At 42.0% G+C, this 23,614-nt stretch overlaps 1 protein-coding gene across 1 annotated transcript in view; it reads left to right on the top strand.

The window, feature by feature from the left end:
- The window catches only part of LOC124606666 (splicing factor YJU2), a 63,138-nt gene extending 42,119 nt beyond the window's left edge, over nt 1–21,019 (top strand). The window contains exons 6-7 of the mRNA XM_047138678.1: nt 11,037–11,187; nt 20,561–21,019. Coding sequence (XP_046994634.1) covers nt 11,037–11,187; nt 20,561–20,830 — 421 coding nt within the window. The 3' untranslated portion in view covers nt 20,831–21,019. The remainder of the gene's footprint in view (nt 1–11,036; nt 11,188–20,560) is intronic.
- Nucleotides 21,020–23,614: the final 2,595 nt, after the last annotated feature.

Raw genomic sequence — 23,614 nt, 5'->3', positions numbered from 1 at the left:
CCCTCTCTTACACCCATTTTAATATGAGCATTTCGTTTTTGGTCTTCCACTCTTATTATTCTCTCTTGGCTCTTGTACGTGTTGTACATTACACATCTCTTCCTAGAGCTTATTCCTATTTTCTTCACAATTTTGAAAATCTTGCACGATTTGACATCATTGAATGCTTTTTCCCGGTCAACAAATCATATAAATGTGACTTGATTTTTCTTTATTCTTGCTTCCATTATCAGTCACTACATCAGAAATGCATGTCTGGTACCTTCCTTAAAGCCAAGATGATCACTTTCTAAATACACCCTCAACTTTCTTTTCCATTCTTCTGTATATTGTTCTTGTCAGCAACTTGGATGCATGAGCTGTTGGCTCTTGCAGTCTTCGGAATTGTGTGGATGATATTTTTCTGAAAGTCAGATGGTATATTGCTAGACTCATACATTGTACACACCAACGTGAACAGTTGTTTTGTTGTCATTTCGCCCTATGATTCTAGATTACCGACACTATATTCATCCAGTGCTTGAGAAGGAGAGCACTTTGTTATTCCCAATAAACTTTACACATACACTGTCTAGTCACATTGATGTGACCACCTCTCAAAAGCCTGAATAACCACCTTTTGCAGTGCGGACCACTACAAGACATGCAGGAAGGAAGACAATGAGGTTCTGGAAGGTTCTGACAGGGATGTGGGGACATGCTGGCTCCAGTGCCATGGCCAGCTGCCCTATGTTTCTGAGCTGAGGATCCATATCACAAACAGTTCAACTAAGATGGTCCCACTGATTCTCATGTGGATTTAAATCCAGATAGTTTGTTGCCACAGAACAGAACCTGTCCCATGACAAGCACATGTTTTCTACAGACAACCTCAAATATGACTTGAAGTAACACATCTAGCAGCTCTTTGAAAACCTGTAGTTCCAAATTAATGCCACTCACAAATATTGTGAGTTGAGCAATGTCTGCAACATTTGTGGTTTAGTCAAGGGCTAAAGCTGTAAAAGCCTGGAAGTTCTGCTTTAGTTGATTTTCCAAAACCGTGTGCAAATTGCGGATCCGATAAGATGCCATTTGCTTGGAGAGGCAGACTCCTTCAAATTTCATAATGTCTGCTGGCGCTAAGCAATCAATGACAGCGAGCAGGCATGATTTCACCAAGGCCCCCATTGAGAACGAAGTTCCAGTTGTTACAATGATGTATTTGTAACAATGATGTGTACAACTTCGTAGCTTGCTCAAAGCACTGCATCATTTGAATCTTCATTGATGTCAGCAATCTACAGTAGTTGCATAACACATAAGTAATAAACAAAATCAATACAAATACATAGTGCATAGAAGAAGTGTGTATTCATTTGTTGCATTTATGTATTTTGCTTCAGATTTACCTGTTGCTGCTCTTTGCTCTTCATGTGCCAGTGAGTTGCTTTCTTGCATTACTGTCCAGCTCATGGTACTGCATCACGTGAAGAGACATGTAGTGATGCTGTATATTGTACTTCCATCATTTTCAGAACTTTGTGACTGACAAAACACTGAAGTAATCCATCTTTCTCAACAAACAAAAGCTGTTCTTCCCAACTTGGCAAAACTACAACTGGCTGCTTCTAGAACTCATTGTCATCACTGCATCCACAATGAAGCACAGGATGTTACTAAACGACAGGCACATAATGCAGCAGTGTGCAAGTGTGGTGAAATAGACCCTTTTTGGTGCACTACTCCCAGTGCCTGCTCACTGGGCAAGCCCCTGATCATCTACAGTCACCCCTCCTTGTGGGGCTGACATGGAACAGCCTGCTCTAAGTCACACTTTTGCCTACAAAAACTGGATAAACTGCTCAGCAGTATGCACCCACATGTCAAGTTGCATACTGTTCTGAAGCAAATGCTTTGTCCATCACTGTGAATCGGTAACTTCCAAACTAAAAAAATCAATCATACTATAGAAATATCATCTTTGTCCCAGAGAGTCCACAACTTCTATTCACAGGAGGGCTGCCAACCAACTCCTCAATTTTATGAACACCAAGCTATTCTCAAAATGCATTAAATATTCCAGCCTTTCATCCAGGAACAAAATCATGATTTTATTGTTGGTCATTCCCTTGTCCTGCTAAAGGCACACCTCTGGAATGTGTTGCTTATTGCCAGGGCTTTTTGCATGCGTAATTCCAACTTAAAAAAGTGTTGGAAAACACTTGTTGGTATGAGAGTAAATAGCCTTTAAGCAGGCCAAGTAGATACAGCCACAACACTGTGCTAGCGTTGTTAATTTCCCATACAGTTCACTTTAAACTGATTAGGGGGAATACAATGTATTGGCTCAAGGCTGCATAAAACCGAGTTCCACGGGATGCTAACCCGATGAGGCCAGGAATGAGGTCACACATCTGATATGATACATACATGTTGGCTGTATTTTCATCATTTACACCTTTCCCTCCTGTAATTGTTGGTTTTGAGGTATTGCTTTTCTTTTTTCTCCTAGTTTCTTAATTTCAGCGCTTTGTTCTCTCTCCATTATTTGCAAGATGTAGTCATAAAGTTTAATTATCTCCTTGAAAAATCAAGCTGCAACCAGGACACTTGGTGATAATATTAATCCTTCTCTATACAAGCTGTTCAAATATTCAGTACCAACACTGACTGATACGATGAAAGAGATGACAACAAATATATTTCTGTAAACAACCAGTTGTCAAAAATGCATATTACATTAGTACAGACTATCCAGGGTTTCAGCCCTCTATTGGTACAACAAATGTTCAAAATGAGCAGCATTAAATTCAGTGCAGAGTCAGTGTTGACATAGTGCAGCACATTATGAGGGATTGAAAATGTGTGACATGTTCCATAAGTTTGTGGCAGCTGCAAGAATTGTTTTAACCACAGGAGTAGAACATGCTGTGGCTTTCATATAGCACCATAGAAAGGTAATGGGGTGAGGTCTAAGAATCACACACGCCAATGTGCAGCTCATCCCAGGCTGATCCAATGATTGGTGAAAGTACGGGTTAATGCTGCATGTACCGGTTTTGCAAAGTCCACTGGGGTCCCATGTTGAAACCACATTTCCCTCTGATACATGGAGGTACCTCTTCCAATAACCTCAGCAGGTGCTCTTCTGAGAACAGTCTGTGCATAAGCTACCTGAGTCATTGAAGCAACATGTGCTTCTGCAATTAGCAGAGGATTCATGAAACCACTTTCAGACTATTTCTCTACCATTCCACTCACGAATAGCATACGGGAAAAACAAACACTTGAATCTTTCTGCCTCAGCTCTTTATTTCTCTTATCTTGTCACAATGATGATGTGATGACTTTTCCCTATGTAGGTGGACACCAGCAAAATATTTTCGCATTCAGAAGAGAAAATTGGTGATTGAAGTTTTGTGAAAAGATCTTCCCACAAAGAAAAGCACCTTTGTTTTAATGATTGCCACCCTAGCTCACATATCATACTCATGACACTCTCTTCTCTGTTTCACAATAATACAAAATGAACTGCCCTTCTTTGAACTTTTCCAGTTTTCTCTGACAATCCAATCTGATAAAGATCCCATACCGCACAGTACTACTCCTTGAGAGGGTGGAAAATCGTAGTGTAACCATTTTTTATAATAAACCTGTTGCATCTTCTAAGTGTTCTGCCAATAAAATACAGACTTTGGTTCACCTTCCCTACAATATTATGAATGTGATAGTTCTAGTATTAACAGGCACAATTAAAAGACACTCATACAAAACTTTTGGCCACAACATTCATCAGCAAAAGAGAAACTGTGGCAGCTCAGGCCAGACCTGAGCTGCCGCAGCTGGTGGTCATTGTGTGTGACATGTACTTGCTTGTGTTTATGAATGGTGTGTGTCTCTCTTTTGCTGATGAAGGCTGTGGCCAAAAGCTTTGTGTAAGTGTCTTTTAATTGTGCCTGTCTGCAACTTAATGTGTTCTCTTTATTGTAAGTAGCAATCTATCTTTTCCTACATCATTGATATTCCTATGTGGATTTTCCATTGTTTCGCTTCTATTTTAAGTTGTCCATAATTGTGACCCGTAGGTATTCAGTTGTATTGGCAGCTTTTAAATTTGTATGATTTACTGTGTTTCTGTAATTAGCAGATTCCTTTTAGTACTCATGTGGAGACCAACATTTTTTATTGTGTAGAGTCATTTGCCAATTTTCACACCATAAATATCTTTTCTAAATCATTATGCAATTGGTTTTGATCTTCTGATGACTTTACTAGACGGTAAACAACAGCACGATCTGCAAACAATTTACGAAGGATGCTGAGATTATCCCCTAAAACATTTATATAGATTAGGAACGGTGTAGGGCCTATAACAGTTCCTTGAGGAATTCCAAATATCACTTCTGTTTTACTTGTTGATTTTCCACTAGTTAGTATGAACTGTGATCTTCCTGTAAAGAAATGGTGAATCCATTAGCACAACTAAGACAGTACTGTATAGGCACACAGTTTGGTTAAAAGCTGCTTGTGAGGAACCCAAACAAGTGAAGTTGCCCACAATACTAGCCCTGAAGTTTACTGCAAATTGGCTCTGATAACCTTGAATAACTGTTCGTAGGTTTTCAACAACCCATTAATTTTGGTACAGTGATGTATCAAGAGGGTCCTTTATGTTTATCTCCTTCACTTCAGGCGCACTTATGAATGCTTAGTGCTCACTCAATATGCACATCCGACAGCTTGTTGCTTTGCAAAGGAATTACAGACATTGGCTGTGAGTGGGAATTGATTGAAATCAATGGGGAAAGTTGAAAATCTGTGTTGGGTTGGTATTCAAATCTGGGTCTCCTGCTTGCTAGGTAGATGTTCTGACCACTGGGCCATCTGGGGGTGTCATAATGGCAGCTGGATCAAAAAGGTGTCTCTTCGTTTGGACATGTCCAGAAGATCAGACACCTCATATGTACCTTGTTGCTTAATGAAATATATTTGTTGTTGGCATTGTTGTAATATCTATCAGTTTGGGAATTGAATTTTTCAACACCCTATATATTAACCTCTCAATGCAACACATTTTTCTCAATGATGGATGAATTGTTGGAAATCTTAATGGTAGAAATCTGTGCTTAGGCTGCTCTTCAACATCAGTTATCATTTTTCTGTAAATTCCTGTTATGCAATAGTCTCTTCATCTGAGGAAGTAGGAAGAAGGGAGTGGCTGACATGTCCAAAGGATAATAATAAGGGGCAGGGGGGGGGGGGGCTGAATCAGTATTTAAGGAAGCAGTATGTGTGACCGTGTCCTTTGCAGAAGGATCTGGGGCATTGTCATATAGCAAGTGATGACCTTTGCCATGTTCGAAATGCACCGTGACTGGTTTTAAGTTTTCTACTTTTGACATGACTGTGATATGTTGACCTTTGAGCACCAGGGTTTCCTGTCTCTTGACAGAGAGATAATCTGCAATTCACTCTTTTCCATTTAGACTTGTTTTGACTTTACTGGAAACAATTGCACCAACTAACCCTCCTGTCATCTAACAGTGGCTCATGTGTTGCCATACACTTCCATCCAGCATTGATTGTTGCAGTATTTTCCCTTCAAATGCAGAGATACAAAAGATCATTATGACTGCTACATGTAATTTACTTTTCTACATTTTGCTAATCTGAATACCTCATCGCACTTTTCACCACTTCAGATCTTAGACTTACTTAGACTTAGTTTCTCCAACATTAAGTAGTATATTGGGTAACAGGTTTCCTCCAGCAAACTCAATCAACTTCCAGGTTTTCAGCTTCCTCCCTGTTAATGTCTATGCATTGAAGATACTCTGCAAAAGCTCAATTCTCACATGTTTTATGCTGGTTTTTGTCAGCATAAGAACATCTGTTGTGCCAGTTGTCTGTCCCACGGAATGAGTTGCATAGGTTCAAAAATGGCTCTGAGCACTATGGGACTTAACATCTATGGTCATCAGTCCCCTAGAACTTAGAACTACTTAAACCTAACTAACCTAAGGACAGCACACAACACCCAGCCATCACGAGGCAGAGAAAATCCCTGACCCCGTCGGGAATCGAACCCGGGAACCCGGGCGTGGGAAGCGAGAACGCTACCGCACGACCACGAGATGCGGGCTGAGTTGCATAGGTGGAACTTTCCAGTTGGGAGGAGCATGCCCCAGATATTTTCATGTTTTTCTTAAATAACTAGAGGTGAACTCTGAAGTGATTCCCTTGTAAAGGACATGACCAGTTTCCTTCCTCCATTTTTTCTAATACAAGCTTGTGTTGTTTCTCTCTTATGGTATAAACAGGAGATCAAACACTAATCTACCATTTTTCTTCCTTGCTCCTTGGGTTAATAACTTCCTTTTTAATTACTTTCATAATAAGCAAAAGCTTACATTTTATTCAGTTTAAGATATTCATTAATTTATTGTTCCATGTATGTGGTATAAATGTGAAAGCATTTGAAAGTGTGTCCGTATGGCTGCTGCCTAACAAATTGGTGTTTTTTGTATATTTATTTGGTTAGTTTTTATTTTAAGCTTAATATTAAACAGTTGTATTAGTACACTCTTTCCAACTTACATGCTGTTCTGTTCACTCGCAGTATCCTCATACTAAATGAAAATTTGCATTTCATTAAGTACTTTTACTGTGCTGTGATGTTGGTTGACTTTTGTCACAATATTGGTGCTGCCAGCGCCAAATGTTTGCATCATCTTCCCTTTATTATTTCTAATTTCTCTATATTTTCACTTTTGAACCAATTTTATAGTTAAACAAGTACGTAACCTTTCAGTACTGGATGTCGACAGTGTCCTTTGAAGTTATGATGTTGTGGTGCGTGTTATCATAAAGGTGCAAAAAGAAAAAGCGTAGGACACCAAAACTACTTTTTGCATTTGTATTAGCTGTTTGGAATGTAGGTTGTGCTGACAGAGTGATTTGCCACATAGCCAAAGGTATAGCTTAGGTTGAAAATTGCCAGTTTGGTTGTCAGTTGACAAAGCCAACAAATGTGAAAATGAAATCTTAGTTGTAGTGACGTATACTTCTGTAGTGTACCCTTGGTTAGGGTTGAAAAGTGACAGTTCAGTTACGAAATGATGAAACAGTATCTAAGGCTTCAATTAATCCCAAGATACAAGTACATTACATAACATGTCATAGAGTGAATTTCATCCAAGAAACTTTCTTAACAGAATGTAGATCTAGCAATTTTTTTCATTCTCTCACCTTGCCTCATATTTGAATTTTTCAAAATAGATGTTATTGTGCCATTGTACATTGTTTATTGTGTGTAACACAAACCCATATTATTCACAGCAGTATATTGTTTATATGATTACAAAAGTTGTTACTCACCATATAGCGGAGATGCTGAGTCACAGATAGGCACAACAAAAAGACTGTCACAAGCCTATCTGCAACTCAGCATCTCCACTATAGGGTGAGTAGCAGCTTTCGTTTTCATAATATTGTTACATTCCATCCTGGATTTTCCAATGTTTAATATGATTACAAACCATTTATGAATCATGGCAGCATGCAATAACTTTGGCATTAAAAGAGGGTAGCCCAGTTGCAAAGTGCAAGATTACAGATCCAAAGATCTCATGTTCAAACCCCGGTCATTCCTCTGATTTTTAACTGTCTCTTTTTCACCACCGATAGTGTTTGTTAACGTGAAAAATGTCAAGTTACACCATGGTTCTGAGTCCATTTTCAACTGTAGACCCCCCCCCCCCCCCCGCACACACACACACACACACACATAACTGGCTTGGTAAGTTAGTCCAAAGATCAGAGGAAGAAAGACATTTCACTTATAATAGGACCGTGCCTAGTAAAGCCCTGTAGTGTTCAAACCATCCTTTGGGTTGATGAGAGCTTTACATAGATCAACATAAACTGTTTAAAAAAAAGTAATACTATTAGGACTTTGTCCATCACAGCAGCTGAGTAGTCAGCAGGCTGACTGCCATACAGAGGACCTGGTTTCAAATGCAGCAACTGCCAGGGATTCTTCCTTAGTTGGTGAGAGGACTGGAACTAGGTGTAACTGAGGAGCTACTTGAATGTCTGCTGACCTGACAATGGCCAGAAGTGCGTCTGCAGACCCCCACAGCTCCATACCACATCCACATGATGCCATTGGCTGATGGATGATACAGCAGTTGGCGAGGCCCGATTGGTCTTTCTGTGGGCAGAACAGCAGTGCTTGCTTGCTTGCCTGTTAGGACTTCAGTGTATAGAGAACTAGTCAGGTCTTACCAGTTATTTTGTCACTTTTGAGCAAAAATTGTACACGTGACTTCACACTACAGGTAGCAGCAGTGGAAATGTGGATTTAGGGAAGAACCTCCAGAATGAGTCAGGTCCAAAGAGACACAAATTTGGAGATTCCAAATGCAAAACATGCAGAGAAAAAGCTCTTGAAGGTAACAGAAAGAAGAAAAGTTCTGGGGCCATTTAGTGATGCATAACAGATGAATAGTGGAACCCAAAATGTAGAGTAAAAGAGGCAGTGATAGGCTCAGAAACTGTTCATTGAAAACATGAATGGACATTGGGACACTGAAACTAACAAGTAAGGAAATGTGAAGCATAAGCCTGAACAATGTGGTTTCAGTGAAGAGCCTGAGCTTTTTAAGTGTGATACTTCATATACTTTATTAATTAGTGACATTTTGTATCCTTTTGTGGTTGCCCCTATTCAACATTTGTTGTTAATTAAAATTTTAATAGTCTTAAAATGTTTTTCTTTAGTACTACATTCTCTCTCTCTCTCTCTCTCTCTCTCTCTCTCTCTCTCTCTCTTTCTCTTTCCTATTTTGCTGTATACATATTTCATCTAATACAATCTTTTTTTCCTCTATCAAAAAGAAAATTCGATTAGGGAAACTGTTAACTTACAAGACAGAATGAATGGCAAGTACTTACCTTCAGGATGTAAACTGCCAAGTACTGCAGATAAATACACTTAAAAGTAGAAAGAAAACTGCTTGCAGCTTTTGGAACTTATATGTTCTTTCTTCAACCTTTTTCCTCCCTTCATCCTAATACAGGTGGATCCTTATCCACTTGGGGTTGAGTGACCTGTCCTTCCTTCTCAGCACTGCCCAACCAAATCCTCTTTTCCTCCTTGAAGATGGTACCTACAGTTTCCAAAACAATTTTATCTACTTTCAAAAGTTTATTTGGAACTTCACTTTGTGAAAGTAAGTACTAGGCAGCCACTCTCTCCCATTGTAATTTAAGAACCTATTTCTCTAGCATTGCACATCATTTCAACTGAAATCTTCCTCAGAATCTCACACTTGCAGCTTGTTCTGTTCTTCTATCTGTTTCAGTTAACCTGCTTACTGTTATTCCCTAGCTAATTACAGTTCATTTGAGGACTTTTTAATTTTCTCTTCTACCACTGTCAACATGGCAACTGTATTTTTAAATGTTATTGTGATCAATGCAGCATATTGAAACCTGTGGTCAATACAGGATACATATTTTTTCTTGGTGCTACATTTCCCTAGCTATTAATCAGCAGTAGTCTGAAGTTGGAAAAACAGTATATCTGTGTCAGCTGCCTACAACACTTTGTAGTAAAATACTCTTTTTATGCAGTCAAATACTCTTTTTGTGAGATCAAAGCATAGAGGTAATGAGGAATATGATGTAGAAACTGTCAGAATCTGGTTAAAAGTGGAATCCAATCCCAGGGAAGGGAATGATTCTACTATCACATGGCTCTTTCCTTTGAAAAGTGCTGTGAGATACTACAGTACCACACATGCACATAGTTTGAGTTGTGAACTGACGGTAGTGTATGACACAGTAGTTTACTGCTCCATATGCACATTATGATGTCATTGGTTTGAGTCTTATGCTAGTTGGCCACAGGTGTACCTATGTGCTTTGTTAATCAGCAAGAGATTCAGAACTAAATGGTTTATTAAATATTACATTATAATCATCCCAACTGTGTGACCTTCATCCAATGTGAGAGAATTCTGTTAACATCGAGCTCATAATTTCAGAACATGAGCAACACATCACCATTGTAATTTAGCAGTACATCACCATTGTAATTTAGCAGTATATAACACTGAGTGCATCTTTTACCACCTCCATTACTTCTCTTCCTGCAGTTTTTGCTCTGCAGGGCAGAATTTCCTTCCCATTCCCTATATTGTCTCTGAAATCAGTAAAGAAAAGAGCTCTCACTGTACATCATTAATTTATCCTCCTCCTCCTCCTCCTCCTCATCATCATCATCATCATCATCATCATCATCATCATCAACCCCCCCCCCCCCCCTTCCACACACACACACACACACACACACACACACACACACACACACACACACACACGTACAGACAATGATCGATGTTGTCGAAAATTAATTCTGTGTATCTCTTTACTGTCTCTCAGAATTCCGTCCACCCATTCCCCTTTTTCTTGGTACATCATGTGTGTATTTCGCCACTGAGCAGATACTACAGTTCTGTTCTTAATTATTAACTGTGCATTCTAGAATTAAATGTTACTTGAGTTGCTCAGTTTTTTTTTTCTCTTTTGTTCAGTGTCTATAATGTTATTATTAACAAGAATTGATGGTGTAGCATCAGATACAATTACAGGCAAACTAAATGTCCTTGACAGTTTGAGAGTAAATACAGGGAAATGAAAGGTAACAGGTTGATAGAAATGTAAAAGACATTTTACAGATATATTACCTCTGTTGATAGCAGCTGCATGAGTGAAAATGTCTGGGACATGTCCAGTTTTGAACGTAATAGTATCTGTGTATCACACAGTAATCTGAGCATACTTGAGAAGTCCATAGTAATGTAGAAAATGATTTTGAACTGGTTGCCAAGAGACCACTCGTGTACAACCACAGAAAGCACATTCTAGCATAAATTGAGGTAACCCAAGAAATATTGAGAGCTGTTAAAAGTACCTTCTTGTAGTTGTTCATATTTTCTAGTTTTCAAATGCATTTTCTGACATTAAAGTGTGTAATTTACTTTTATTAGGTCTGTGTTTGGCAAGAAGAAGGTTATAACAGAAGAAATTGTAGAAACTTCAAATATCACGAGCACTAATGTCAGTGCTGGCAACAGTAATGAACCCCCACAAAAAATGGCACGCTACACAGAACCAGTACAGTTAAAGACAACACAGACAGTAAGTTCTTTGCTCATGATTATTGTTTTTAGTTTAATGTAATTTCAATGTCTGGTTCTTATTTCCTAAAGGACATTATCCAGAGTTTGAAACTTTTTTTCTACTTTTTCCATTGCCTCACCTACTACACATCACAAGAATGTAAGGATAAACATATGTACAAGTATATGAACAACAGTTTAACCTCAATATTATGAAAAGGATAGATTATAATGTAAATGAATTATTTAGTAATAGAGAGCTGACTCATCAAAAGGCAGAAACACTACGTCGTTGACAGATACATGCACAAAAGGTAAAGAGCTTTGCTTTACTAGCTTTCAAAATGAAGTTCCTTTCTCAAGCTGTAGGAAACACACACACACACACACACACACACACACACACACACACACATTCACTGACATGCACACAAGTCTCCCTATATTGTGCTCATTCAACTGCCAGATCTCACCTGGCCCATGGTGAGTGTACTGGGGGAGGTGGGGTGCAGGGTGGGGTGGGGTGGGGTATGGGATGGAGAGAGACGGGAGGCAGGGAGGGGGTTTGGGGGAAGCGTCTAGTGGCTCTTGGGAGAGTGGTGAGCCATCTGTGGGTTAGCTGGGGGTGCAGGTAGAGGGGGCAGGTGGCAGACAGGTCAGTATGCGATTTCACAGACTAGAGCATGAGATGACAGCACATAACTAGCCGACATGTATTGGACAGTTGTAACACACACGTGCATGCACGCACACGTGCGCATGCGCCCACACACACACACACACACACACACACACACACACACACACACTATTGGGTGTGGGGTTTGGGGGGACAGTGAGTTACCTTAGATTTAGGCCAGGGACGTTACGGGAATCAAGGAGGTGCTGTAAGGATAGCTCCAATCTGCACAACAGTTTGACAGTGGCCATTCAGTCTGTTTGACCGCTGGTTTGTTGTCACACCAATGTAAAATGCTGTGCAGTGGCTGCAACAGAGCTGGTATATAACATGGCAGCTTAGATGGGTTGCGCGTCCTCTGATGGGGGTAGGATAAGTGTGTGGTGGCAGGGGTTGGGGAATGGCATAGAGGTAGAAAAGGATGTTATGGAAGTTGGGTGGGCAGTGGAACACTATTTTGGGAGGGGATGGAAGTTTCTTGGGTAGGATGTCCCTCATTTCAGGGCATCAGGGCATGATGATAGATCATCAAAGCCCTGACCAAGACCATGGTTCAGTTGTTCCAGTCCCAAGAGGTACTGGCTGACAAGGGTCGCTTCTTTGTGGTTGGCTCTTGGAATGGATGTGAGGATCAGGTGTGTGTGGGGATATGACATGGGAGATCTCTTTGTGTATTAGGTCTGGGGGGTATTGCCTGTCTGCGAAGGCCTTTGTGACACCAACAGCATACTGAATGAAGGAGTTCTCATGACTGCAGATATGTCTGCCACAGGTGGCCAGGCTGTATGGGAGGAATTTTTTGGTGTGGAAGGGCTGGCATCTGTCAAAGTGCAGGTACTGTTGGTGACTGGAGGGTTTTATGTGTACTGAGGCATTGAAGGAGCCATCTGACAGGAAGAGATCGATATCTAGGAAGATGTCACAATAGGTGGAGGAGGACGAGGTGAAGTGGATGAAAGGGAAGGTGTTGAGGTTGTGGAGGAATGAGAATAAGTTGTCCTGGCCGTGGGTCCAGATTATAAAGATTTCGTCCATAAACCTGAACCAGACCAGGGAATATGTGGCCCATGGAGAGGTTGGCATAGGAGGGTGCCATGTGGGTTCCCGTGGCTGTGCGACGATTTTGTTTGTATAGGTTCCCTTAAAAGGTGAAGTAGTTATGGGTTAGAATGTAGTTGCTTAGGTGTACAAGGAATGAAGTAGTGGGTTTGGAATCCACAGGGCTTTGGGAGAGGTAGTGTCCAATCGTGGGAAGGACATGGGTGAGAGATGTTGGTGTATAAGGGGGTTGCGTCTAATGTGACAAATAGGAACACCGGAGGTAAGGGTGTGGGGTTGTTGGAGAGACGATGTAGGAAGTGGTTGGTATCTTTAATGTGGGAGCCTAGGTTTTGGACAATTGGTTGCAGATGTTGGTCAACCATTGCCGAGATTCTTTCAGTGGGAACATTGTAACCAGCCACAGTGGGGCACCCAGGATTGTTACATTTGTGGATTTTGGGGAGAATGTAGGAGGTAAGTGTGTAGGCTGTTGCTGGGGTGAGCAGAGTGATGGATCCAGGTGAGAGGTTCTGGGAAGGGCTGTAGGATTTCAACATGGACTGGAGATTATGTTGGACTTTTGGAACGGGGTCACTTTGGCAGAGCTTGTAGGTGGATGTGTCGGACAGTTGGCGGAGGCCCTACACCAGGTAGTCACTCCGTTTCATCTCAACAGTGGTGGAACCTTTGTCTGCCAGGAGGTTGATCAAGTCAGGACCTATTTTTAGGTTGTGTAGGGCAGTCCTTTCTTCTGCTTAAAGGTTGTTGTTCGTAGGGAGGGACATGGGAAATCATAGTGAGGCCTTGGAATTTACGAATTTCTGGAAGGTGACCAGGGGATGGTTAGGCAGAAGTGTGGGAGGGTCACAGATGGATGGTGGTATGAATTGGAACCAGCAGGGTTCAATGTTAAGATTGGACTGGCTTTGGTTGGAGGGGTCGGTGACAAAGAAGTGTTTCCACTGTAGGGAGTGGGAGGAGGAGAGTAGATCTTTCACAAGTTTAACATGGTTAAACGTGGGAGTAGGGCTGAATGTGAGGCCTCTGAACAGGACTGAAACTTCTTTGGATTTTGGTGGAGAGATTAACAACAGTGTTCTGGGATTGTTTCAGTCTGGATTTCATGCAGTGTTGCTAGGGGTTTTTGGAGTGGTGGTATATTGAAAAGGTCAGCTAAGCAGGGTCTGGGAGCTATGAGGGGCTACTAGGAAGAACACTGGGAGTAGGGTTGGGGGTGGATAGTGGTAGCGGTGCCTGAAGGTGGGAGTAAGATTTCAACAGGCTGGATAACTTGTGAGGGTGGTGTTTGGAATGTTCTTCTAGGTGTTGGAGTGTCAGGATTTTAACAGCTCCAACCAAAGCCATTCCACTCCTAACATCAAACCCTGCCTGTCCCAATTCATACCACCATTCAACTGTGACCCTCCCATACTTCTGCCTAACCATCCCATGGTCACCTTCCAAGAATTCCTAGATTACGACCTAGCCTCACCATCCTTCACCAGGCTCCTCCCTAAGAACAACTTTTTATCAAAAATAAGGACTGCCCTACATAGCCTAAAAATGGATCCTGACCTGATCATCCTCTCGGCTGACAAAGGTTCCACCACTGTTCAGAGAACCTGAGTGACTGCTTGGCAGAGGTCCTCTGTCAGCTGCTCGACACCTCCAACTAAAAGTTCTGCCAGAAGTCCAACATAATCTCCCGTCCCTGCTGAAATCCTTAAGCCCTTCCCAGAACCTCTCCCCTGGATCCATCTACCTGTTCACCCCAGCAACAGCCTGCACACCTACCTTCTACATGCTCCCAAAACTCCACAAATGTAACAATCCTGGGTGCCCCATTGTGGCTGGTTACAATGCTCCCACCAAAAGAATCTCGGCCATTGTTGACCAACATCTGCATCAATTGTCCAAGACCCTGCCTTACACATTAAAGAAACCAACCACTTCCTGCACCAGCTCTCTACCATCCCCACACTCTTACCTGCGGGCTCCCTACTTGTCACTGTAGATGCAACCTCCTTATACACCATGCCCATGCCCATGGCCTTGCTGCTATTGAACACTACATCTCCCAAAGCCCTGCAGATTCCAAACCCACCACTTCATTCCTCATACACCTAACCCTGCATGGCACCCTCCTACGCCAACCTCTTCAACCTGCTAGGTGGCTTCCCAAAACCCCCAAACCCCTGGTCTGGTTCAGGTTTATGGATGACTTCTTTATAATCTGGACCCAAGGCCAGCACAACTTATCCTCATCCCTCCACAACCTCAACACCTTATCTCCCATCCACTTCACCTGGTCGTCCTCCACCCATCATGCCACCTTTCTAGATATCAGTCTCCTCCTCTCAGGTGGCTCCATCCACACCTTAGTCCACATAAAACCCGTCAACCTCTAACAGTACCTGTACTTGGACAGCTGCACTCCCATACAGCTTGGCCTTCCATGACAGACACATCTGCAGTGATGAGACCTCCCTCGCCCATACCATACCTTTAAATCTCAGACCTCCAAATTTGTGGTTGTACTAATGCAAAGAATAATTCAAGGAGAATATGAAGATGTGTCAAATAATTACCATCCCCACCTAAGAGAGGAGAAGGATGTATAGAAAGTAATTTTAACCTTGTTTTATGAAATGGAAAAGAGATTTACATCTGCATCTATACTGTGCAAACCACCGCAAGGTGCATGGCAGAGGGTGCATCACATTGTACCAATTATTATGGTTTCTTCTTGTCCCATTCATATATGGAGCACAGGAAGAATTATTGTTTGAGCGTCTCTGTGTGGTGTGTGGGTAGTATTTATTCTAATCTTATCGTCATGATCCCTATGTGAGCAATTGTAGGTGGTTATAATATATCCCTGGAGTAATCGTTTAAAGCTAGTTCTTGAAATTTTGTTAATAGACTTTCTCTTCAAGAGTCTGCCGTTTCAGTTCCTTCAGTATCTCTGTGACACTCTCCCCTGGATGAAACAAACCTGTGGCCATTCATGCTGCCCTTCTCTGTATACTTGTCAAACAAGTAAGCTTTCGTCCAGAAAGGCATTCAACAGAATAACACACACACACACACACACACACACACACACACACACACACACACACACACACAAAAAACCACTGTCTCTGGCTGCTGAGGCTAGCCTGCAAGCAGCAGTGCAGGATGGGAGAAGCAGTCTATGTGGTGGGGGTAAGGAGGAGGCTGGGGCGGGGAAGGGAGGGATAGCAGGGTAGGAGTGGGGGACCATAAAGTGCTGCTTATGGGAGCCTACAGGGATGAGGTGGAGAGAGGTTAAGGCAGCTCAGTGCAGTCCGGAGGTTAAACAGAGGGAGAGCGTGTGTGTGTGTGTGTGTGTGTGTGTGTGTGTGTGTGTGTGGGGGGGGGGGGGGCAGCAGTAAAGGAGAGAAGTAAAAAGGCAGGGTGTGGGTAAGTGGAACAGAGGGCTGTGTAGTGCGAGAGTGTGAACAGGGAAGGGGGTAGGTGGATATAGGACAATGACTAATGAATGTTGAGGCCATGAGTGTTACAGGAACATAGTATATACTGCAGGGAGAGTTCCTACCTGCACAGTTCAGAAAACCTGTTATTAGTAGGAAGCACTCATTAAAATGGAGAACATTGTGTGGGGGAGCTTGCTCAGCAATTGCGTGCTCCTGCTGTTTCATGGCCACAGTTTGTCGGTGGACATTCTTGCAGACAAACATGTTGTTGGTTGTCATGTCCATGTAGAACACAGCACAGTGATTGCTGTTTAGCTTTTAGATCACATGACTTGTTTCACAGGTAGCCCTACATCTGATGGGATAGGTGATGCTTGTGACAAGACTTGAGTAGATGGTGGCGGCAGTGGTGGTGGTGGTGGTGGTGGTGGGAGAGGATACATGGGACAGGTCTTGCATGTGGGTCTATTACAGGCATATGACCCAAGAGGCAAGGGGTAGGGAGCAGGGGTTGTGTAGGTTTGGTGGATGGCGGTATACCACTGTGTGAGGGGTGGATAGGATAATGGGAAGGGCATTCCTCAGTTCAGGGCACAATGAGAGGTAGTCAAAACCTTGACAGAGAGTGTGATTCAGTTGCTCCAATACTAGAAGGTACTGAATCAGAGGGAAATGATCCTCTGTGGCTGGAATGTGGAACTTTGGAAGGTGGCGGGTGACTGGAGAGATAAAACACGGGAGATCTGTTTTGGTACAGTATTGGGAGGGTAATTACAGTCTGCGAAGCACTCAGTGACACCAATGGTGTATTTTAAGACAGACTGTTCATACTACAGATGTGACGGCCAGGGGTAGCTTTGCTGTATGAAAGGGTCTTCTCAATAGAGAATGCATGGCAGCTGTCGAAGTGGAGGTATTGCTGGTGGTTGGTGGGTTTAATATGGACAGGGGTACTGATGTAGCCATCTTTATTGTGGAGTTCAACATCGAGGGAAGATGGCTTGTTTGGTTGAGGAGAACCAGGTGGAATGAATGGGGGAGGAAATGTTGAGGTTCTGGAGGAATGTGGATAGTGTGTCCTCATCCTCAACCCAGATCACAAAGTTTCCATCAGTGAATCTGAACCAGGTGAGGGCTTTAGGATTCTGGGTGGTTACAAAAGATTCATCTAGATGGCCCATGCGTAGGTTGGCATAGGATGGTGTCATATGGGTTCCCATATCTGTACCCCGGATTTGTTTGAGGGTGATGCCTTCAAAGGAGACATAATCGTAATTATGGGTGAGACTATAGTTGATCATGGTGACTAGGAATGGGGTTGTGGGTTTGAAATCCGTCGGGCATTGGGAAAGGTAGTGTTCAATAGCGACAAGGCTGTGGACATTCAGGATGTTAGTGTAAACGGAGGTGATGTTAGCGTAAAGTGTGGTGGCATCATTAGTGACAAGCAGTGCTCCCTGCCATAAAGGAACAGGAAGTGTGGAGAGTCAGTGGAGGAAGTGGTTGGCATCTTTTATATAGGAGAGAAGAGATCCGCTCAGAGGGGGCACGGTAACCAGCCACAGCAGAGCATTCTTGGTGGTTGGGTTTATGGACTTTATTAAGCATGTATAAGGTAGGAGTGTGGGAAGTGGTTGGGGTGAGGCCTCTGGGGAGAGGTTCCGAGATGGGCCTAAGAAAAAAACTCCACCAAAATGCGTGGCAAAACTCACGAACAGGACAAAACAAATGAAGTATGGGCAAACGAGATGAAACCTGAGGGAGTGAGCTGATAGTGAAAGGCAGAAACCAACTAAAATCAAAGTGAAAGCACAATGAGATCAAAGAAAAAATAAATAAAAAGCCTGTAATGTGGGTTGCAGGTCTGTGGGGAGATAAGTGTGGAGAACTGGGAAGCAGTTGTAACTATATTAGATGCGATCTGGAATAAGAGAGGAGAAAAAGTAGGGGGTGGGGAGGGGATGATGGACAAGGTACAAGTTCCTGTGGCACAGGAAGAAATGGAAAATAACATGCGAAAATATGTGGTGTTGCACAGGAAGACTGATGAGTTTGAAGGTCTGACTGATGAGTTTGAAGGTCTAGGATTAATGATACAAGTGGGAGTAATGTGAACATGAAGTGCTGCACCAACAGTGTGGTCTTGTAGCCGTCAGTTGTGTATGGACAAGATGGTTGATACAATGAGGCTCATAAGTAGAGTGTGCGGTGCACTTTGGAAGGCAACAAGTGAAACACAGGAAAGAAGAGAAAGAAGGATGGACACTGAGTATATTAATGTGTTGGAAAATAGTAACAAAGGAAAACAGCACTGGATTATGGAATGGAAGAAAAACCCTTAGGCAAAATCAAACAGTGGAAAATCCAGGATGGAATAATGCAATATTATGAAAAGGATAGATTACTACTCACCATATAGTGGAGATGCTTAGTTGCAGATAGGTACAACAAAAAGACTATCAAACAAGTATGATTTCAGCCAAAAAGGCCTTCATTGGAATTAGACAAAACACATACATCTTACACACATGACCACAGTCTCTGTCTGCCAAGGCTAGACTGCAAGCAGCAGTGTATGATGGCAGAAACAATCTGGATGGTGGTGGGTAAGGAGGAGGCTGTGGAATTGGAGGGAAGGGTAGCAGGATGGGACTAGGGGACGGTAAAGTGCTGTTTGTTGGAGCATCCAGGGACGAGGTGGAGAGAGGGGTAGGGCAGGGCAGCTAGGTGCAGTCAGGAGGTTAGATGGTGGGTGAAAGAGGTGGGGGGAGGGGGGGCAGTGGTAAAGGAGAGAAGTAAAAAGACTGAGGGTGTGTAGTTGGAATAGAGGGCTATGTAGTGTCAGAGTGTGAACAGAGAAGGGGACAGATGGGTGTAGGACAATGACTACTGAAGGTTGAGGCCAGGAGGGTTATGGAAACATAGGATATACTGCAGGGAGAGTTCCCAGCTGCACAGTTTAGAAAAGCTGGTGCTGGTAGGAGGGATCCAGATGGCACAGACTGTGAAGCAGTCATTCAGCTTGTTCAGAAACTAGGTGGTCCAGCTGTTCGTGAGCCCATGGCCTTGCCAATATTGAACACTGCCTTTCCCAGTGCTCAATGGATTCCAAGTCCACAATCCTCTTCCTAGTTGCTATGTTCAACTACTTCCTCACCTACAATTACTTCTCCTTTGAAGGCATCACATACAGACAAATCTGGCAATGGGCACCTGCATGGCACCATCCTCTGCCAAACTAATCATGGTCCATGTAGAGGAATCCTTCCTGACTACCTAGAATCTTAAACCCCTCACTGGTTCTGATTCATTGATGACATCTTCATGATCAGGATTGAGGGTGAGGACACCCTATCTGCATTACTCCATTGCCCTCAACACCTTCTCCCGCATTTGCTTTTTGGCCAAAAGCTTGTTTGACAGTCTCCACTATAGGATGAATTATAATACATGAAGTAGCCCTACCCAAGTAAAGAAAGTATTATCCAATAAAAACAATTTTTGTGTCAAATTTTTAATTAGAATGAAAAACACATGTCTGGAGAGAGAGAGAGAGAGAGAGAGAGAGAGAGAGAAGTGAAACTATTTGGAATTTAAAGTAACTGTAGGGAGTTGAACAGCATGTGTCTAAATGAAATAACAGATCAAGATTTATTAGACAGAATATTCACAGGGAAAAGTTTGTAGATAACCAATATAACATTAAGGAATAAGTTGGCAGAAAATATGCTAAGATGTGTTGAAATTGAGATTCTGGCAATGGAAGACATGATAGAAGGGATTAGTAATTGTAAATTGTAGAAATTAGACTAGGTATTGTAATGTATTTTATATGTTCAATGTAACAGGTAAACAAGATGAAAAAGTTAGAAGATAAGTACAAGCCATTTGAAAGTCAGCTTTATATCAGTTTTCTTGTCTGTGATGTTATAAGTGTATGTGTAAATAGAGCATTCCATGGCTCAATATGCATAATAATAATACCTCAAAGGTATTAATGTACTTACTGAGAAAGAATGTATTTTTTCCGTGAATGGCAACTGACATTGATATAAAAGTAAACAGCTTTATGCTTGGTTTTGTGGATTTTTTTGGGCTGCTGCAGCAAAATATTAGCATACTACAGTTTTTTGATCTTTTTTAACTGTGCATCTTGCCAACAGCTTTATATTTTATGATGGTATCCTAAGTAAAACTTGTAATTTGTTTTCTAGACTTCTGTGTCGGTAAAGCCAAGTAGTGTTGGTTCATTGAATGCAAAGAAACCACTTAAAGGACTGGTTCGTTTAAAGAGCTCTACTGGAAATGACTCGGTTGCTAACCAAGGAAGCAAATCATTTGTTGGGACAGTGAGCTCAGAAAAATCAAAATGTGATGAGAAACCTCCATCCTCAAGCAACAAGAATGAAACACAGGCAAAATCTGTTCCAAATGGGCTGTCATTATTGGGATCATATTCTGGGAGTGATAGTGACAGTTCTTAGCCACTGACATGTCATTATAGTGAAATTCGACTATTCTGTACAATCTGTTTTTGTATATTTTATAATAAATGAAAATGATTGTAATATAATTTTACAATTAAGTGAATTTTCTGTCAATACTTGACAGAATATTGTAATATAATTGTATACAATTATGAGGGAAGTGTGTTTATATGTTGAAATATATTTGTTTTCTGCCTCACGTATTCTCAAAATCCATTTCAGAGTAGAACTTCCTTCCCTTCTCTGTAGACGTCATGGATATCGCCTCTCTCTCTCTCTCTCTCTCTCTCTCTCTCTCTCTCTCTCTCTCTCTGTCCGTCTCTCCACCCCCCTCCCTACATTCCCTTCCCCTCCCCTCCCCTCCCCTCCCCTCCCATCCTGTCCCCTCTCTTTCTCTCTCACATCTTTTTACCTCCTGTCTCCCCTTCTTTCCTCTTTCCTCCTCCCCTCCCCCTTTCCCTTTGCCCTCATTCTCCTCCCCTCCTCTACTCCCCTCCTTCCTCCTCCCCACCTTTCATTCCCTGTAGGTAAAACCAATGAATTTAATTTGTATATTAATCCGCATATTAAATAAGTATCACTTATCTCCAGATCAAGCTTTACACAGAATGAAGCCATTAATATTCACACTAAAAATATGATCATGGAATACATGTGGCATGTGGAATAAGTGTGGCATGCACATTGGGATTTGTTAGGACAGAATAATCCCTTCACAGGCCCAACAAGATACACTTCCTGATTTCATGTGGACAACAATACTATCTCCATTATTAGAGAGTAGCATGAACCATGGACCTTGCCTTTGGTGGGGAGGCTTGCATGCCTCAGCGATACAGATAGCCATACCATAGGTGCAACCACAATGGAGGGGTATCTGTTGAGAGGCCAGACAAACGTATGGTTCCTGAAGAGGGGCAGCAGCCTTTTGAGTGGTTGCAGGGGCAACAGACTGGATGATTGACTGATCTGGCCTTGTAACACTAACTAAAACGACCTTGCTGTGCTGGCACTGCGAATGGCTGAAAGCAAGGGGAAACTACAGCCGTAAGTTTTCCTGAGGGCATGCAGCCTTGTTGTATGGATAAATTATGATGCCGTCCCCTTGGATGAAATATTCAGGAGGAAAAATAGTCCCCCATTCGGTTCTCTCGGCAGGGACTACTCAGGAGGACGTCATTATCAGGAGAAACAAAACTGGCGTTCTACGGATCGGAAAGTGGAATGTCAGATCCCTTAATCAGGCAGGTAGGTTAGAAAATTTTAAAAGCGTAATGGGTAGGTTAAAGTTATATATAGTGGGAATTAGTGAAGTTCGGTGGCAGGAGGAACGAAACTTCTGGTCAGGTGAATACAGGGCTATAAATACAATATCAAATAGGGGTAATGCAGGAGTAGGTTTAATAATGAATTAAAAAAATAGGAGCGCAGGTAACCTACTACGAACAGCATAGTGAACGCATTGTTGTTGGCAAGATAGACACAAAGCCCACGCCTACTACAGTAGTACAAGTTTATATGCCAACTAGCTCCACAGATGACGAAGAGACTCAACAAATGTATGATATAAAAGAAATTATTCAGATAGTTAAGGGAGACGAAAAGTTAATAGTCGTGAGTGACTGGAATTCAATAGTAGGAAAAGGAAGAGAAACAAACGTAGTAGGTGAATATGGAATGTGGTTAAGGAATGATAGAGGAAGTCGCCTGGTAGAATTTTGCACAGAGCATAACTTAATCATAGCTAACACTTGGTTCAAGAATCATGAAAGAAGGCTGTATACATGGAAGTGGCCTGGAGATACTGGAAGGTTTCAGATAGATAATATAATGGTAAGACAGATATTTAGAAACCAGGTTTTAAATTGTAAGACATTTCCAAGTGCAGAGGTGATCTCTGATCTCAATCTATTGGTTATGAACTGTAGATTAAAACTGAAGAAACTGCAAGAAGGTGGAAATTTAAGCAGAAGGGATAAACTGACAGAACCAGATGTTGTAGAGAGTTTCAGGGAGAGCATTAGGGAACGATTGACAGGAATGTGGGAAAGAAATACAGTAGAAGAAGAATGGGTAGCTTTGAGGGATGAGATAGTGAAGGCAGCAGAGGATCAAGTAGGTAAAAAGACAAGGGCTAGTAGAAATCCTTGGGTAACAGAAGATATATTGAATTTAATTGATGAAAGAAGAAAATATAAAAATGCACAAAATGAAGTAGGCAAAAAGGAATACAAACGTCTCAAAAATGAGATCAACAGGAAATGCAAAATGGCTAAGCAGGGATGGCTAGAGGACATGTGTAAGGATGTAGAGGCATATCTCACTAGGGGTAAGATAGATACTACCTACAGGAAAATTAAAGAGACCTTTGGTGTAAAGAGAACCACTGGTATGAATATCAAGAGCTCAGATGGAAACCAAGTTCTAAGCAAAGAAGAGAAAGCAGAAAGGTGGAAGGAGTATAGAGGGTCTATACAAGGACGATGTACTTGAGGTCAATATTATGGAAATGGAAGAGGATGTAGATGAAGATTAAATGGGAGATATGTTACTGCACGAAGCGTTTGACAGAGCACTGAAAGACCTAAGTCGAAACAAGGCCCCGGGAGTAGACAACATTCCATTAGAACTACTGACAGCCTTGCAAGAGCCAGCCCTGACAAAACTGTACCATCTGGTGAGCAAGATGTATGAGACAGGCGAAATACCCTCAGACTTCAAGAAGAATATAGTAATTTCAATCCCAAAGAAAGCAGGTGTTGACAGATGTGAAAATTACCA

The sequence above is a fragment of the Schistocerca americana genome, chromosome 3 (genome assembly GCF_021461395.2).
Source record: "Schistocerca americana isolate TAMUIC-IGC-003095 chromosome 3, iqSchAmer2.1, whole genome shotgun sequence".
NCBI classification, from domain to species: domain Eukaryota; kingdom Metazoa; phylum Arthropoda; class Insecta; order Orthoptera; family Acrididae; genus Schistocerca; species Schistocerca americana.
This window is presented reverse-complemented; position numbering and strand designations above follow the sequence as displayed.